The sequence below is a fragment of the Saimiri boliviensis genome, chromosome 1 (assembly GCF_048565385.1).
Source record: "Saimiri boliviensis isolate mSaiBol1 chromosome 1, mSaiBol1.pri, whole genome shotgun sequence".
NCBI classification, from domain to species: domain Eukaryota; kingdom Metazoa; phylum Chordata; class Mammalia; order Primates; family Cebidae; genus Saimiri; species Saimiri boliviensis.
The window spans coordinates 158,138,931-158,158,056 of record NC_133449.1 but is presented as its reverse complement, the minus strand read 5'-3'; the positions used below and the strand labels follow the sequence as shown (position 1 = coordinate 158,158,056).

At 42.3% G+C, this 19,126-nt stretch overlaps 1 protein-coding gene across 1 annotated transcript in view; it reads right to left on the bottom strand.

Moving 5' to 3' along the window:
- The window catches only part of GLRA1 (glycine receptor alpha 1), a 106,512-nt gene that overhangs the window by 58,355 nt on the left and 29,031 nt on the right, over nt 1–19,126 (bottom strand). The window contains exons 2-3 of the mRNA XM_003934049.3: nt 12,563–12,690; nt 6,688–6,755 (exon numbers count right to left, since the gene is read on the bottom strand). Of these exons, the coding sequence (XP_003934098.2) occupies nt 6,688–6,755; nt 12,563–12,690 (196 nt within the window). The remainder of the gene's footprint in view (nt 1–6,687; nt 6,756–12,562; nt 12,691–19,126) is intronic.

Sequence of the window (19,126 nt, the reverse complement as noted above, 5' to 3'; positions counted from 1 at the left end):
CTGCTGCCATGCACGTAAGATGTGACTTGCTCTTCCTTGCCTTCCACTATGATTGTAAGGCTTCCCCAGCCATGTGGAACTGCAGTTAAACCTTTTCCTTTTGTAAATTGCCCAGTCTTGGGTATGTCTTTATTAGCACTGTGAAAATGGATTAATGCAAAGTCTTTACTTTGGCTGACTAGTTTAGTAGTAAATAATCTTTTATATTTCTATAGCATTTACCAAAGACTTGCATAACTATTACTCTGTGTGATCCTACGCACCATTCTTAGAGCTATGTACCTAGGGGATCTGAGTCTCAAAAGTGTTACGTGGTGGCAGAGTGAGAACTCAAACCCTGGTCTCTTGACTCCTGGTTTAGGGCTCTGTTCATTGTCCCTTAATGTCAAATAAGGCCAAACTTGTGGATTGTAGTTGCATAGGCTGTCATCAATCAGCAGGGGTCCTGGCCACAGTGCACCTGTCTCCATGCCAAGCTAGCTTGCCCCTTGGCAAGAGAGGCTAGAACACATGTTCTAATAATGGAAATACTGGGATTCATGCCCAAAGGATGTCAACACACACACACACACACACACACACACTCTCTCTCTCTCTCTCTCTCTTTTCTCTCGCTCATATATTTATATATAGTTCTACATAAATTCTAGCAATATACAAGTTCCTTAATGTGCACACATGTATAGACATACTCCTATACTGATACACATTTAAATACTCTTTTACTTATTCACATGTATTAATATGCACACACATTCACATGCACATGCATGTACACACATGTAAATGTGCTAACTCAAATGCTGATACATACTTAAATATCTCTTTATATATTCACAAATATCCACATACAAATACCCAAAGAAAATAATACACTTCATGCACATTAGTTCTTAAGTACTTTCACATCTCCTGCATATATGAAAACTCACAGATAATTGCATATTCATACATACAGATTTCCACATGTACATATATAAACACAGAAACACACATACTTATGTTCATACCTATATCTGATCATACACATTCTCTTTGAGGTTACATGTCTACGTATGTTCAAATTAGCATCACATATACACATGCCTATGTATACAACTGCACAGTCCCACAATATACACCTACACATACATACTACACTGATCCATAGATGCTGCAGTGCACACACTTATGCACATGTGTCCAGATGAGCTAGCTTTTTTCATCTGAGTTTTAGCTCTTTGTGGACTACAAGAGGGGCTGCTCTAGATCAGGACTCTCTTTCCGCTTTTCCTTTGTATATTTTTTTCTTTTACTTTTTCTTTCCTTTTTTTTTTTTTTTTTGGCAGGGCCTCACTCTGTTGCCCAGGCTGGAGTGCAGTGGCACAATCATAGCTCATTGCACCCTTGACCTCCTAAGGCTCAGGTGATCCTCCTGCCTTAGCCCCTGCTCCCTGAGTAGCTGGGACTACAGGCATGTGCCACCACGCCGGCTAATTTTTTTTTTCTTTTTAGTTGAGACAGGGTTTCACCATTTGCCCAGGCTGATCTTGAACTCCTGAGCTCAAGCAATATGCCCACTTCAGCCTCCCAAAGTGCTGGGATTATAGGTATAAGCCACTGTGCGTGGCCTCTCTTGTACATTTCTGTTTCAACTTCTACCTTCCTCTTGCTGCACAGACTCAAAGAGAGTCCTGGAAAAGGTTAGATAAAGGACAGGCAGTCTCAGCCTTCCCCTTGTCAGAACTGGATAGAGACCCCTGTTGCTTTGCTGGCTGCCTCTCTGTTCTCAGGTCTGTTAGTTTCAGTGAATAAAGCCAGGTCCTGGGAGGCAGGCAGTTAGGCCTGGGACTCCAGCTGTTTATAGAGCTGCTATGCACTCCTGCTGTTTCTGGAGAACAAATACAGCCTGGAAAGTTTCTGACACCAGGACTATGTCCATATTACCTTGGACCCATGGTGCACAACCAGCTCTTTGTGGGGTTGGAGAGGCAGATTCTGGGCTGGAAGTCAGGGAGCTTGGGCTGACTGTGCCACTAATTAGCTGTGTGTATGTGTCCATGGGCAAGTGCAATCCTCTCTCTGGCCTCCAGTTCCTTTTATTTTTATTTTTTCTTTCCACCTAGATTTCAGAGGAGGCCTCCAGTTTCTATGTCTGTTCAAGCTGAAGTTCTCTTTTGCTCTAATTTTCTGTGATGAAAGGGGACAAGCAAGGGGTGGGTAGTCCCAAACATCCAGGAATTAAATATTTACATTTTGCTTAGGAGACCATGCACCATGAATTGAAGTTCTGCCGTTGCTACTTATTAGTTGTGTGTCCTTAGGAAAATAACCTAACTTTTCTGATCCTCAGCTTTCTCATCTGTGAACTGGAGATAACCCTTCCCACTGTATGGGGTTGTTATCAAGCTTAAATTAGGTGACAGATACCAGACTGGTCTGTTCTCTGCCTGATATGTAGTAGCATGTAATAAGTTCTTCAAGAACAAGCTGTTTTTTCTTGTTATTACACTAATACCAGTTTCCTAAAGACACTCTGAGTGATAAGGAAAGAGGCTCGAATGGGAAAGTGGCCCGAAAGTTTTGGTTGTTGGAATCTAGAGGGGAAGGAAGCTGAAGGGAGGGGAATCTTTGACCACTGCAGAGAGCATCAGACCTGTGTTTCTTTCACATCTATTTTATGCTGTGTGACTTTGCTCAAGTGACCTTACCATTCTAACTACCAGATCTCTCTCCAAAAAACAGGGAGCTGAACTAGGCAATTTCTCAATTTTTTTTTTAGATCTGAGACTTTTCCCCCTATAGCATCTGCAAAGTAAGTTAAACACACAAATAATTAAGAAACTAGTAGAAAAATAAAAATCACAGTTCATAAGCCTTCATTTAACATCATCGATAGCTTATTGGGAACAGAGTTTAAGTGAAATGACATTTAGCAGTTTATTGAATAATGTTTTGTTATAACGTTGAGAGAAATAAAATTGTATTGTCATTTTGTTGAAAGCTGCAGATTCTAAGAACCTATGGGTGATGTTAAATGAGATCTTACTATATTATGAAATGTGCAAGTTTGGAAATAGCACCCCCTGCCCTACTTGGGATTAACTTTAATAAATAGGAAGAAAACTATCATTTGTGGTCTACCCTCAAGGTAGCACATCATAGCTGATCCTTCATTTCCTGTCTGAAGATGATTTAGTTTTTCTCCAGGAGGCCACCTCCTCCGGGGTTGTCTTGTTGATTATCTCCATTATTGTTAGTTACTATTTTCTTTTGAGGGGAGCTGAGCATGGCATGCTATTGGGTTGGATTTCCACTTTTGATAGCACTTAGACTGTTGCTTATGTGTACTTTGTAGGTACTGGTCCTCCAAGTTTTTTAGTCTGTGCTCTTTGGAGTTACAGCAGTGTGGCACAGAACAAACACTTGTCTATGGGATATGAGAACTGGATCTTAATCCTTGCACAGTCACTAACAAGCTTTGTGATATGATCTGTACAAATCTCCATTTTCTCAGCTGTGCAGTGGGGAACATAGTATGCCTACTTTACAGAGCCATTGTAAGACTGAACATTTGGTGAAGGAATCACGTGAGAGAGGGAATGTGAAAATGTGCTGAAAATTGTAAACGGCATGTAACAATAGCTGGCATCACTGCATGTGCCCTTTGCATCAGGCACTGCACTTTGCACTTTTCATGCTTTATCCCTTAATACTCACAGAAGGCCACATGGTGAATGCTATGGGCATCCCTATTTTCAACAGACGAGAAAGCTAACTTCAATACCTTGGCCAAGATTGCAGAGCTGAGCCTCAAATTTTGTCTGGGCATTGAAGACTGTATCTAATTACTCTGCTACACTGTTTCTGTAGAAAGCAAAATGCAGCAGAAGTGAAGTCTGAAAAGGCAGTCAGAAGTTGTGGGGTGGGAAGCAGGAGATGAGGGTTGTGGGGGTGGGGTGGAGAGGAGAGTAGGAAGAAACCAAGCCTCAGAGAAGTCTAAGGATTGCTCAAGATTGCACAGCAAATCATCAATGATCATGTTGGGGCGTCAGTGTCCAGAGTCTCTATCATCATTACCATCATAAAAAATGTTTAGTGAACATTTACAAAGCAGGTACATTGAAAAACATTTTTCTAGGCTGGTGGCTCATGCCTGTAATCCCAGCACTTCGGGAGGATGAGGTGGGTGGATCACATGAGGCCAGGAGTTTGAGACCAGCCTGGATGACATGGCAAAAACCCGTCTCTACTAAAAATACAAAAATTAGCTGGGCCTGGTGGTGCATGTATGTAATCCCAGCTACTTGGGAAACTGAGGCATAAGAATCGCTTGAATCCGGGAGGCGGAGGTTGCAGTGAGTGGAGATCACGCCACTGCACTCTAGGCTGGGCTACAGAGTGAAACTCTGTCTTAAAACAAAACAAAAAAACCCATTTTTCTCTACATACTACACATAATAACTTAATGATATCAGTATGTTAATTACCATTGGGATTTTACAGATGAAGAAACTGAGGCTTAAAGACATGAAGCAAATAAGCTCCTCACAGACAGTGAGCTCAGTGTATGTGACTCCAGAGCTGAGCTTTTAACCACTACGTGAAGCAGGGCTATCACTTTCTTTTTTAGGAATCTGTATGAAGAAATTAGGTCTCTGTTGGTCACTATAGGGAAACAAGTGCAGATATGTGCGCCTGTCCTCAAATAGCCAGGTCCTTTACAGAACCAAGTAGTCCACTCTCTGACTTGGCTTGATAACAATTTACCATTGAGGAGAGAGTGGCCGTGTCAAACACTCACTGTACAGATTATGATGAATACAAATGTCAACATGCTTCTGATCTTGGAGGAGGAGAAGAAAAGCACAGGGTCTCATTAAGAGTGCTTGTAAGACATCCATTCAAGGGTGAAAAGAACTTGGCTACTTATTTCACCTGGGTACCCAGTGAAAAGCACCTGTGTTTGCTCCTAGCTAACAGGTGGGGCCATCTCCATTTGGAGATCACAGGCCTGTTACTTTAGGGAGTTTCACCATTTGTCCTCTGAATGTGGGCACAGTCTTCTTGACCAGATCAAGACAAGTCTGTTTGCAAAGGACAGCTTTTAGACCATTTGCAACTTCACCTACAGAACTCAGTGATTTTTGCCAGCCTGGGACTGAAAGGTTGGATGTAATCTCCATAAATGCTTAGGACCAAATCCTGGTTTTAACTGATATACAATATAATTGATTTGGTTTATTTATTTAAAAAGCCGTTGACTATCTGTTATTGAATCACTAGCTGCTCAGTTTCCCACAGGAAATGAGACAAGATACCAGCACGCAAAGAACTTACAGTACAGTGACAGGAGAGACACATAAGCAGGCTGGTACAGTGATAATTGTAAGTGGCAAGTGCCATCGTGGAAATTGTAAAATGTGTCATGAGAATGGACAGAAGGAACTCATCCCAGCCTCGGGTGAAGTGCACACGTGAACTCACACACACGTACACACATGTTAGAGTGGGGAGGCTTTCTATGAGAATAATTCTAAGCTGAGTCTTAAAGGACAATAGGAATTGGCAAGGGAAAGAAGGCTGGAGTGGGTGCTCTGGGCAGCGGCCTCCAGCAATCCCCGGAAACCTGTAAAGCAGGGAGGGAGAGACAACCTGGATGGAGAGCTGTAAGCAATCAGCACAGCTAGAGTATGCAGGGGGAGAGGGAAGAGATGAAGCAGGGTGAATCACAGGGAGCCTCCTCATCTTTGCAAAAGAATTTGGGTTTAACGTTGAGGGTGATGGGGAGCCATAGGGAGGTTTTAAATCGGGGCAGTGCTGTGGTTAGATTTGTGTTTTGGAAAGGCCAGTGTGGGAAAAAGCAGACTGGAAGGGGGCCAGCTGGAAGCCAACTAGAAGCCTTTACAGTCATGTAAGCAAGCCACGATGGAAGCCCGAACTAGATTAGGGGCAGGTGGATGTCCAGAAATGGATAGGTTACAGTTAACTGTAGGCTGCCCTGATTATTTTTTCACAAGCTAGATCACTTTCTTAACATAAGTATAATTTGTTTTTCTGTTGAAAAACAAAAAAAAGCTGAGAAATGTTTTAAAGTATCATTATATTTATAATTATTAATGTAATATTCATCCCTTGCAGAAATTTGAAAAATATATAATTACCATGGGAAGAAAATAAAAATTATTCATAAGTTTATAATTCAGAGATAATCACAGTTCTAATTTTGGTATCTTTTTTTAGCCATTTCTTCTAGTGTAATTGATTTATTTTAAACTTTTTTACTGTGAAAAGTTTTAAATGTATTCAACAGTAGAGGAAATATACAAGTAACCCAATATACCCATTTCAGCTTCTGTAACCAGCAGTCTTCTGCCATTCTGCGGTTGAATGTTAAACTGAAAAAACAGATCTTCACATTTTCTTTTGCTCTAAAAATTTGACTTGTTGGATAATTTTGTTTCTGTAATCCTGGGTGTTTGGCAGGTGCTTGCCCTGCTAGCTCTTTAACCATTTTCAGATGTTATATCTTTACCGAAAACATTTAGTGTGACAGTAAAGACATCGAGCCTCATGGTATACCACTGGAGACTTGAAAAAAGCCCAGCTGATTCCCCACCTCCTTGGTGGAGACCAATGCAGAGGATGAATATTTCATGGAGAGATATCCCCAGCAGAAACTAACAGCTTGTGTTTTGACTTACTCACCATGGTTGTCTCAGCAATGGAACCAAAGCTGTTGATGAAAATGTTGCAGCTCACATTCACTGGGGGACCTGCCAATCAAGAGAGATTCCTGCTTAGTCCCATGGCCATGGAAGAACCCACAGGATAGGACCCATTCCTGGAACACTGACTTTTGGAATAGATTGCCCTTGGTGGAGGAGATCCTTGCTTGCTCTCTACCCCACCCCCACTTGGAATTCCCAGCCACCATTTAACATCTCTATGCCAGATTTCCTGGTCCCCAAGTGAGCACCAGGTACAGAACACCAGAGGCTGAGCTGAGATGTACTTTCATTAACACAGGATGATTCATCGTCCTGCCATATGGTTGAAATTCCTTTCCCAAGTCCCATCGGCTGCCTTCTAATTTGTGGCTGAAATATATTTATGGCTACAACATTTGGAGGCCATCTTGGGAATCACAAGGAACAGCAAGTTGCTTGCCTTGAACTTATGAACCAAGAATGATTGTCTGAAAGGCACCAGCTGAGGAATCCAGAAGGAACCTCAGGGGAAGTCTACAGACTTCGTTAAATACTTTCTGAGCAAGTTTTTTGAATTTTACTACAAAGCATAGGACAGAAATGGAGAATTATTCACTGCTTTGCTATCTCATTGCTAGAGGAAATGTTGTCTCATTGAAGCCCAATCTCTTCACTTTATACTATTAATTATAGCAGTTGCCATTTACTAAGCATTATAGGGGTTACTGCTATGCTGAGAGTATTATTAACATCATTTCATCCTCTCAAAAACTCCAGGAGAAGGTAGGGTTATTACCTTCATTTTACAGGTGAGAAAACAGAGGCTGAGAGAGTTTATTTGCTCATGGTTACATAACTAGCAAATGGGTGAGCCAGAGTTTGGGTTCAGATTTGTCTAACTCCAAGGATGCTCATCTGAATGGCTATTCTGTAGGAAACAGGTTCAGAGGAAGGAAGGGGCATGCTCATAGTCACAGAGACAGTGGCAGAGTCCAGAATTTTCAGTACTGGGTTTCCAAATAAGCTGACAAAAAGGGCTGATGTAAAATAACCAAAGGGAAATGCAAGACCATGGGTAAGAGTGGTAAAAGCATCAGGAGTCCAAGTGAGAGAGGTTCTGGAGAATGAAGCAGGAAAGACCTCAGAAAGGTGATGACCTGGAGGTGACTTTGAAGATGAATAGGACATGGATAAAAGGTCGCAACCTTTCACATGAAGATTGTAATTTGCAGTTTGTGATTTTCTTTTCAGATTCACTTTCTTGATTCCCATGAGGTACTGAGGTAGGCAGGGAAAAATGCTTGTTCCTACTTGACAGAGGTAGCACCAAGAGTTTTGGTAACTCACTCAGTCTCATTCAACTAACAAGTGGTAGAACAAGGACTTGAACCAAAGTTTTCTGATTGTGGAAAGAAGAAAGTAGCTATGTCCTCAGGCCCTCTAGCACCCATTGCATTCTGTCCCTCTTGAAAGAGTAGCCTAGGCATTTTGCTCAAACTAAGCTAAGATCAGAAGTCTTGGCATATAGGTGAGAATCTACGTTTTTCCTTCAAGGGATTATCAGGACCTCTGGGTTTTAGACATAACTCCAGCACTCACTGGTTGGTTGACTTTGGCAATGCCCTTTCTCTGTCCTGGGTCTCAATTTCCTCATCAATCTGGAGAGAGAGTAGCTCTTGTTCTAGGTAGTCATTCTCAGCTTCAGTGGTTTGGAATTCCTTTATAGAAGCTATCCATTTGCCTATCAGGGTTATAAGATTTCAGGCTGGAAGGTTTCTTAAAGCTCACCTCATCAATTTCTTCCCAAACTATAGTGCAGACAGGGTTATCTGCAGGAGAATCATCTGGGAATGTGTTAAATTACAGATTTTTTTTTTTTTTTTTTTTTTTTTTTTGAGACAGTTTCCCTCTTGTTACCCAGGCTGGAGTGCAATGACGCAACCTCGCCTCACTGCAACCTCCGCCTCCTGGGTTCAGGCAATTCTCCTGCCTCAGCCTCCTGAGTAGCTGGGATTACAGGCACGCACCACCATGCCCAGCTAATTTTTTGTATTTTTAGTAGAGACGGGGTTTCACCATGTTGACCAGGATGGTCTCAATCTCTTGACCTCGTGATCCACCCGCCTCGGCCTCCCAAAGTGCTGGGATTACAGGCTTGAGCCACCGCGCCCGGCTTAAATTACAGATTCTTTGGCCCAACCCCACACTCAGTGAAACCAAATCTCTGGAGGTTAGCCCAGGAGTCTAGTGTTCAGAGAGCTACCTGGGTGAGTCTCATGCACAGCCAGGTTTAGGGACCACTGCTGTAGACCGACTACCCATTCAAGGTTGAGTGCCTGAATACTTCCAGCAGTGGGAAACTCATTTTGTCTTGAGCAACCCTTTCCGTAGTTGGAGAGCTCTGTCTGCTAAATATATTTTTCCATGTGCTGAGCGGAAGTCTGCCTCCTTGTCACTTCTACCTAAACAAAGGTCAGGCGAAAAAAACCTGAATGGTCAGAATTTTTCTCCTTCATTTAGACTCAGACCTGTTTTTTTTTTTTTTTTTTTTTTTTTTTTTTTTTTTTTTTTTTTTTTTGCCTCACGCCATTAAGATACCCCAAGGAGTTACTGCCTATGCCTTGGAATGACGTGCACAGAGTTCTCACCCAGTCCCTGCAAGTGTCTGGCAGTGTGACTTCCATATAAATTAGATTCTGATTTATGTGTGTGAGGGGGTGCAGGCCAAAAGGATCCTATGGGGAGGTGCGGTTCATTGAAATAAATCTGAAATTAAATCATTCTTGAGAAAATTACAATCCAGCTGCCTTTGGCAGCAGGATAATGTATATATTTCATTAAATATTAAAGTTTAATTTTGCTATTGTGTATGTATTTGCATTGGGCTGTGCCCCTGATCCTAGGAGCCATTATAATACACAAAATCATACGGAAGACACTAGCAGAGCTGGAATGGCCTAGTTCTGCTGGGTCATTTTACAGGTACAGAAACAGAGGCCGAGATACAGTCAGTGATGCAAGTGGGGTCATGCCTGCTAGGTAAGTAGAGGGAGACCTGGAATGCTGTCTTAGTGCCCTTTATTTCCACGTCACAGTTTCTTTGCCATTGCACTCTGCAGACTGTGGTTGCTGTTCCTTGCTACCTGTGTTTTCATGAGGGGCAGGAGCAGGGAAAATTTCTAGCACTTAAGGCAGCTGCTGAGTGATGGATCCCTTTATAGAGTTTTTAAACAATGCAGCCCTCTTCTATCAGGTTGGAGTCACAAGGGGCCTGCTCCTCAATGGCCTTTTGAGGAGCTCTATGGTTTGAATGGGGTTTTGGGGAATCTGATTTGTGTCTGGGTGGAAGCATGAAAGGCATCAAAGGGCTCAGGGCATAAAATCCTCTTGGAAATTTTTCAGGCCTCAGCACAAAAGAGGGCAGAGAAAACTTCTCAGCTCCTGCAGTGAGGCTCCAGGAAGCTGCACCTCATTCCCAGTCAGGTGCAGCTTAATTCCCAGAGGGGTTAAGGCTAGTGCAGGGTTAGGAGAGGCCTAAAAGATGATCTAGTTCTGTGGATATTGGGCCCAAGGTTCTCAGAATGGGAAGGTTGGAAGAGCCCTGATTCAGTGGTCAGGGCAAAATTTTATTTCTTAAAAATGTCCATTGCTAAGTAAGTAAATAAGTAAGGTACATGAATAAATATGCAAACAAATAAATAAATCATTATTATTAGGCAAATAAGTTAGAATAACTGGGTTAAAGTCTCTGGTCTTGACAGCATGACTTGAAAAAGTCACTTAACTGTTCTAAGCCCTAGCATATTTGTGGGCTTATTTATTCATTCACTCATTCATTTATGAAAGCTTTTCTATGTGTCAAGTACAATGGCATGCACAAAGAATAACTGACATATAAACCCTCCTCTTTTTTCGGGAAAGCAAGACCATGCCGCCTCTACTCGGGATGGAGTTCTGAGAGAGCCCACCAGGGGGCGCGGTGGACCGGGATGCCTAAAAACAGCGAGGGACAGGATGTCATCTGACTGCCAAGGGCCCTAACCGGTTCTCGAAAGTGTTGGATTTGGCCAACAGTGTTTTTAAAAGAGGCGATTTAGTTGTCAGTTTGCAAGATTCCAGATAAAACCTTAGACTTAAGTCTTTTCTTGGAAGGCCTGGCTGTACAGGGTCTGCATCCCTGCCTGACAGCCATCAACAAGAGCTGAGAAGTAGCTGCCCTTAGATGAGCCCCGTGTTTTCGGGTTTTATTTTCTTCTCCCCATCCTGCTTCATTAATATACGATAGTTGTCTTGCCCTTCTAGGTATTTGAGATTGTGACCCTGGTGAAGGCCTGAGCTGAGTGTGCTGGGGCAGCAACCTTGTTCTTGACTTACCTATCCTTGGGGTAACCAAGGTTATGCTCACAATGCTGGAAGCTATGGCCTCGGGAGCAAGGTCCAATGGGGAGTGAAGGAGCCTCAAGGTAAACGGGTGGAGAGTGGGCCCAGAGACCTGGGTGCATCTCCCAGAACGTTTTCTATTTGCAGAGCTGTGCAGAGCAAGCACTCTGAGAAGGGGACTTGAGAGCAGGGGACAAAGTGAGCAAATATTAGGAAGCTGTTACCAGCTGTCACATACCTTGTTTGGTCTTGGACTTGAGCCAAAAGGAACAGTGAGGAAGGGCACCTGAAATCAAGGCTTGTCTAGGAGGCTGACTGCAGGTCCTTGGAATAAGATTTTTGCAAGGGTGCCGGGAGGAAGGTCAGAGTTTATAGGCTCCCAAGGAAGTCCTTAAGATTGCACCTGCTCGATTCTGCTCGGCAGTTTGAGATAGCTGCAACCTTCTAAGTCATCAGTAAACAAAGGGAACTAGTCTCTTGGTTATAGACATTGATTAAGTTCCCAAAGGATTATGAGAGGTAGGATTATGAGAGGTAAAAAAAAAGTTTCTGGTCACCTGGAGTAGAGTTTGTAAATTGGCCACCCACAGGGCATATGTGGGTCACAAACACATTTTGTTTTAATTTACATGTTTTAGGAATTAGGAGGTCTCACATAGATCTCGATATCTAGCTTTTCTTGGAATACTTGATACTCTGGCAACATGCGGCTAACATTTCTGCAGGGCAACTGCAGGCTGGGGCTAAGGAGAGGCTGCCCCTGTAGAGGAGCAGGTACCTCTATCTCTTCATAGTCTCTACCACTCCCTATTGTCTTAGTCTTGGTTTGCCTCACTCATTTATCTACCCAACCCTGGGAGGGATTTGAAATGATGACTGATTTAGAATAAACATTTTCAACATTATTTGTTAGCCCATGGGAAACTTTCCCTGATGCATTTTTGTTGGGAGCCCTTTATCGAAAGTAAAAGGGGAGCTGCTTGGGGAGAAGCAGGGTGGGCTTGCTCATCATGCCCTCTGCTTCTCCTTTGGAGGCACCTGCTGGAAGTCTGAAAGCTCTGTGAAGCATATGCCTAAAGGCTGTTGAAGTGTCCAAGCTCATCACTGCACAGATGAAGAAACTGAGGCTCAAAGAAAGGGAGAGGCTCATCATCTAAGCTCAGAGAGTAAGTTTGTGCCTGAGCCCAAACTTGAACCCATTTCTCCACATTCCATGTTTATCCTTCTTCCTATTATACAGGAGGTAGCAGATAGTTTTTAATTCATTTTTGGACTCCTGGAAACCAGAGGTGCTGTTAAGTTGAATCCTCTGCGGCTTTTTCTGGGCTTGGTGGGAGAGAAGACTGACCTGATTAAGAATGTCTGCCTAGGGTAGAGGAAAGAGTCATGGGATTTATATCGTGTATTTACCGTCTGTGTGTAATACCATTCTGCTTGCTGCTGTAATCTGCGAAAGCATTTCCCTGTGGGTCTGGAAGGAAGGTTTTCTCTACCTTTAAAATTGGGCCTGATCCTGGCATCATATCCAGAGGTTCTTCCCATTAGCTTATCCAGGAAATCTGAGGGTGACATAGGCTTGGGTGCAGAGCGGGCGGCTTCAGCCTCATTAGAAGCAGCAAGGCTAAGGAGGAAGAGAGGAAAGAAAAAGGTTACTGACGGCTCTTTCTCTTGCTGTGAACAGATCCCAGCCTCGTCCAACCCCTATAGAAACACAAGAGTGCCCTTAGTGGGAGAAACAGGTAATATGGGTCTTTAGTGAGGTAAGGCCCAGGTTAAATTGTTTACCCAGCCCAAATATCAGCCGGCATGGGATCCTGGCAGGCAGCCAAGTGTCTGATTGATGCTGAGAAGCCACTGACATTTTTAAGGCTTCATCTCTGGGATTTTGAGTAATCACACTTGGCAGCTGGGTTTCCCTGCGAGAGGAGGTTGGAGGGTTAGTCTTTTGGTGGACCTGACCCTGTGTTGGGCACCTGTGCTCATAGGTACATGGAGCAACACAGACAGAAGGGATGTTATAGATCAAATAATTTACCATTTCCTCAAGGTTTATCTTCGGAATCTAAGTCACCAATTTTTTAAAAAGTTGCTGAAGTCTGATGCATTCTGGAACACAAATTTTATCAGGCATTTTTAACCTCAAGTCTCCTCAGAAACTTTGACAAGCTTATATGCTTATACTTATGGGATCACCGTCTCAAGAAGCACACACTTCAGAAAATCTCACTTGGGAAATTGAGGCCCATTTAGCGGAAGGGACTACTGACATAGTATCCAGAGTAAATCAGTAGTAGCCTACTTCATTGTATCGAGGGTTAGGTGATTTAGAATCAAACTGTGGGGATGCTTCACACTGTTTTTGTCACCTCTCCCCCACCCCACACCCATTCAAGTAAGTGGCTTTAGGGATTCTTTCACACCACAGTATGAATTTCTAATGCATTAAGAACATGAGCCTCCCTCCGTTGAACTATTTATTTACTTACTTATTTTTAAGTTCGGGGATACATGTACAGAATACGCAGGATTGTTTTACACAGGTATACATGTGCCACGGTGGTTTGCTGCATCTATCCACCCATCATCTAGGTATTAAGCCCCATTTGCATTAGGTATTTGTCCTAATGTTCTATCTCCTCTTGCTCCCCAACTCCCAACAGGCCCTGGTGTGTGATGTTTCTCTCCCTGTGTCCATGTGTTCTCATTGTTCAACTCCCACTTATGAGTGAGAACACATGGTGTTTGGTTTTCTGTTCCTGTGTTAGTTTGCTGAGAATGATGGCTTCCAGCTTCAACCATGTCCCTGCAAAGAACATGAACAAATACTCATCGTTTTTTATGGCTGGATAAATATTCCATAGTGCATATGTACCACATTTTCTTTATCTAGTCTATCATTAATGGGCATTTGGGTTGGTTCCAAGTCTTTGCTATCGTGAACAGGGCTGCAATAAATATATGTGTGCATGTGTCTTTATAGTAGAATGATTTATAATCCTTTGGGCATATACTCAGTAATGAGATTGCTGGGCCAAATGGTATTTCTGGTTCTAGATCCTTGAGGAATTGCCACACCAAGCTCTTTTTTTTTTTTTTTTTGAGATGGAGTTTCGCTCTTGTTACCCAGGCTGGAGTGCAATGGCGCGATCTCGGCTCACCGCAACCTCCGCCTCCTGGGTTCAGGCAATTCTCCTGCCTCAGCCTCCTGAGTAGCTGGGATTACAGGCACGCGCCGCCATGCCCAGCTAATTTTTTTGTATTTTTAGTAGAGACGGGGTTTCACCATGTTGACCAGGATGGTCTCGATCTCTCGACCTTGTGATCCACCCGCCTCAGCCTCCCAAAGTGCTGGGATTACAGGCTTGAGCCACTGCGCCCGGCCCCACGCCAAGCTCTTAAAGCATATAGATTTCAATAAGAGTCAGTGTTGGAGGCTCAAGGATTGAAGAACACTAATTTGGGTTGCTTTGGGCAATTGAGGTTTCCTGGTACTGAAATTATATCCAGGAGATAGCTAGCTAGGAGCCATGAACAGCACTGACAGGTACTTGTGGGGCTGGAATGTCAGAGGAAATGCATAGAGATTGTGTGTGTGTGTGTGTGTGTGTGTGTAAGGTCGAAGATTCTGTCACCTAGTCAAGCAACACATAATATTCCCCAAGGATTTGTACCCAACCTGTCTTGCTCTTCTTCTCAGCTTCTTTTCTGGTCTCTTCAGTTGTAACTGTTTAAGCAATCGGTTAATAATGGATGAGTCTCAAATCTGTCACCACACTGGCCTCTTCCTTAAAACCCCCTTCCTCATTTGCAAACACCTGAGGGATACATTTATCTCAATGTTCTGCTAGTGCCTCAACTATATCCCCCAAACGGAACATTATAGCTTCCTTCCCAGACTTGCTCATCCAGATCTGTTTCTCCAGGTGACCTCAATATACTTCCACTCTCTAGGATTAGAAGCCTCAGAGTCATCTTGTCATCTTGTCTCCTTGCTCCCCCACGCCCTCATCCCCCACAAGCTTACTCATCAGGTGCTGATGTAGTTATCTGAGTTTGTGTTTTAAGAGCAGGAATCATGGTGGTTTTATTTATTATTTGTTTGTTTGTTTTTTCATTCCCCACTGTGTCTACCATGGTGTTTCATACTTAATTGGTGCTCAGTAATTGCACAGTGAACGAATGAATGAATGAGTAATGTGCTACTTTAATTAATCAAATATTCTGGCTAGTAAAAAGTGTTCATAAATATTTATACATGGATTAACAGTTTTAAAATAATTAGACTATTATACACAGTAATGGAAAATACTGAAAGCAATCTGGTATTGCTTTGAAGATTCAGAAGGTAGTCTAGGAGTATTTAGACACTCTTGCTTAATAATCTGAAGATCCTTACTCATATCCTGGGGAGCTAATTTTGATGGACAGGATGAGGAACAAATGCATTTTAGTTTCTTCGTGTGTGTCTATGGATGTAGGTGAGTTTGTGTGATGTGGGTGGGTTTCTAGGTATGATTGTATATATATGTTATGTATACAGATGGGTGGTTGTGTATGGATGTATGTGGGGATTAGAGTGTGCATGGGAGTGTTTGCAAATGCATAGAGAATTGGGTCATATAGGTTTGTATGTGCAAAATGTGAATTTCTGTGTTCATGTGTATGTATGTCAAGAATGGCATTTAGTATGGGCATTTTTGTGTGTATATGTGAGGTGTATGTATACATGGGATATAGGGCGTGAACATGTAAAATGCTTCTATAGATTTATGTCTGTGATGTGCATATTGCATGTGTTTGTTTTTGAAATGTACTGTGAAATATAATACAGAATAGTGTAAAAGAGTGAAAAGAACAGATGATTTGGGATTTACCCTCTCTTAGTCATTTATTAGCTGTGTCACCTTGGAAGTTACTTAACCTGTCTGAGCTTTAGTTTTCTTACCTGTCAAGGAATTTTTTTGCACAAGGAATAACTGAGGTAGCACAGTTAAAAATACCTAGGACTGTTCTTAGAACACAGTAAGCACTCAATACATTGTTTTTGTCTTTGGTGTGGTGTGTGTATGTGGGGCGTGTGTGTGTGTGTGTGTGTGTTTGAAGCAGTTCAGAGCAGGTCTGAGGCTGCTCCTTGTCTCACACGGCTTTCTGCTGCACCGTGGACCCCACATGGCTGGAGAGCCCTCTCAGCTGCTTCGCATGGCTCACAGTTTTCTCCATTCAGCACCAGACTCATGGCTGCTATGTGGCTCTGGTGTGGCCAGAGGGGATCACTGGAATGCAACTAGTGATTTATGACTTATCTGCTGTTATAATTCACTTCTAGAACCTCTCTAGGAGTGGCAGTTATGACACTTTCATAAGCTCCCGTACTCCCTCCAGCCCCTCCTCTCTGATAATAAGATTTGAGAACGCAGTACTTCCTCCCAGCAGTTCCTGGAGCACAAGCAATCTCTTGCCCTTAGGCCTCTCTCATAAGCCTGAATCCTATTAGGCAGTATAGTGGGAGAATGAATTCGCCCCAAATTATCCCATACCATTTGCTATTAGCATAACATGCCATTTAATACCAGAATCCTCCCCAAAGCTGAAGAGTCTTCTGGTTATTCTAACCTGTATGTCTGCAGTAAGGTATTTGCAGTCTGGTCACCCAGCTGCTGGCTCACTTAAAACCTTGGCACTGAGCTGAAGTGGAAGAAATGAAGACTCTGGAGGGTTAAGTAACTGGCCTCGGGTCACACAGCACTTTGAAGAGAGAAGGGATTAGAACTTAAATATTCTAGTGTTGACTCATCCAAATGCTACAATGTATGGGAAAGTCCTCTGCAAATTGCAAGAAGTATAAAATCATGAGAGTTATGCTATTATTACAATTTGTTTCTGAAGCTTGTTCTACCTTGTTATATCCAAGCAAATCAAAACATGTGTCTGAATTCTAGCAATCTATATATACACTGCTCTGAATTTACCACACTTAAAAATGGAGAAGAAATGGTTGTGAAGTACCCAATGATCCTCTGTTTTGTCAAGTGATTCTCAGTAGCATATGTTGAGAATCTCCAGTCCAGCCCCTCCCGTATATTATTTACCAGCTGTTTCCTGGTATCACTTTCATAATATTCGCCCTGTTTGTTCACCACCTCTTCTATTATTCACTTAATTATTTTCATTAAATTGCCTCACTTCTTTTAAATTTAGACTTATTTAAAAGGAAACTATGTTTCACTACTCAGAAATAGAAAACTAGTATTACTAGCCATAATGGAAGAGAACCGTAACAGCAAATACAATGGCAACAAGACACAAAGAGAAGACTTTACAATTCTAGTGATCTGCTGCTTGCAAATGATCTGAGCCCAAGGCCTGCACTAAGTTACAAAGAAGTCCAGCAAGTGTTGGATAGCGTTAGAGGCATATTAGCATCTAACAAGACTTCTGGAGATAATAAAGACTCGAAAAGAATTGGCTCACGAATAATTTATTGTTATTGTGTCAGTCACTTAAAATCATCCTCCTCCTTCACTGTGACCCAGGCCAAAAGTTCCCAACTCTTTTCCAAATACAAAGGCTCCATATTAATGCCAAAGTAGTTATGCCTCCCTCCACTTGATAATCCTTGTACATTTCTGTCTATATTTAGACAGCACAATTTGCACAGGATTATTCAAAACTCCCCCTCTCCACCCTGGTGAATCTGATGTGCTGTGCATCTGTGTAGAGTAAATATGCATCTGGGAGCTCTTTTAGTACCACAATTCCCAGTTAACTTAAGCATTTGCTTATAGACCATGAACTGCTGGACAGAGGAGCTGGGAATGAGTCTGAGAAATGAAAACACTCAATTGTTAAAATTTTATGACCTTATAAAAGTATTTGGAAATGATGCAGTTGTTTTTCAGGGATTACTAAAATATAATGGGTGAATCAGACTCAGTTTAGACAAATTTGATTAATGGTAATTTTCAGAGAGAGAGTGAGGTCTTCTGAGACCAAGTTTTCTTTTCCTTACTGAGAAGGCTTATTACAATAGATGCACTGACTATACAAAGCATTGGACTATTATACACAGAAATGAAAAATACTGAAAGCAATCTGGTATTGCTTTGAAGATTCAGAAGGTACTCTAGGACTATTTAGACACTCTTGTTTAATAATCTGAAGGTCCTTACTCACATCCTGAAGAGCTAGTTTTGGTGGACAGGATGAGGAACAAATGCATTTTAGTTTCTTTGTGTGTGTCTATGGATGTAGGTGAGTTTGTGTGATGTGAGTAGGTTTCTAGGTATGATGTATTATGTATGTTATGTATACAAATAGATGGATGTTTATGGATGTATGTGGGGATTGGAGCATGCACTAGATTTTCCACCACTTTCTGGTCAGGGGATTTGACACACTAAGAGACTTTGGTACTTGAAGGACCTCAGATGTTACTCCTAATGACAGAGGCCATGGAAAGCTCCAGGAGTAGAGTTCAATAGGGGGGTTGGAGGCAAAGTTGATGTAATGAAGTGAGGGCTGTATGACCTTCAATGAATCACTTTCCTTGTTGGCTTTTAGTTTTCCCGGTTATACAAGGAGATTAAGATAATCTCTAAGGGCCCTTCTAGCCCTCAGCCATCATTTTATGAGTCTATAATGTCTATAATACTCCCTCTTCTTTTTATTTTTTCATATATCTGGTCTGAGGATCTGGATTTGTCTGGACTTCTTTTGGGGAAATGGGCTTTTGTGTCTTTGTTCTTTCTCACCTAGTCTCAAGATTTTTTTCTCCAACAGGCCTACCTCTTGGAGAATCTCAAGTTTTACTTGGAAGAAAAGCCAGATCAATGTTCAGATTCTCATTCTCCAGTTGCAACATCAATTGAAAACAAGGAATCAATATAAAGCTGTCAATCTGAGTTACAAATGAGCTAGAGTTGGCAGTAGGACTGGCGGAAAACGATTTCAACTACATTTTGCATAGCTCCACACCCCCAAGAACCACTCTGGGTTAGCAGAAGGGATCTCCCCAATAGATTCCATCTCTCCAGTTCACCATGGTTAGAGAAGTCTAG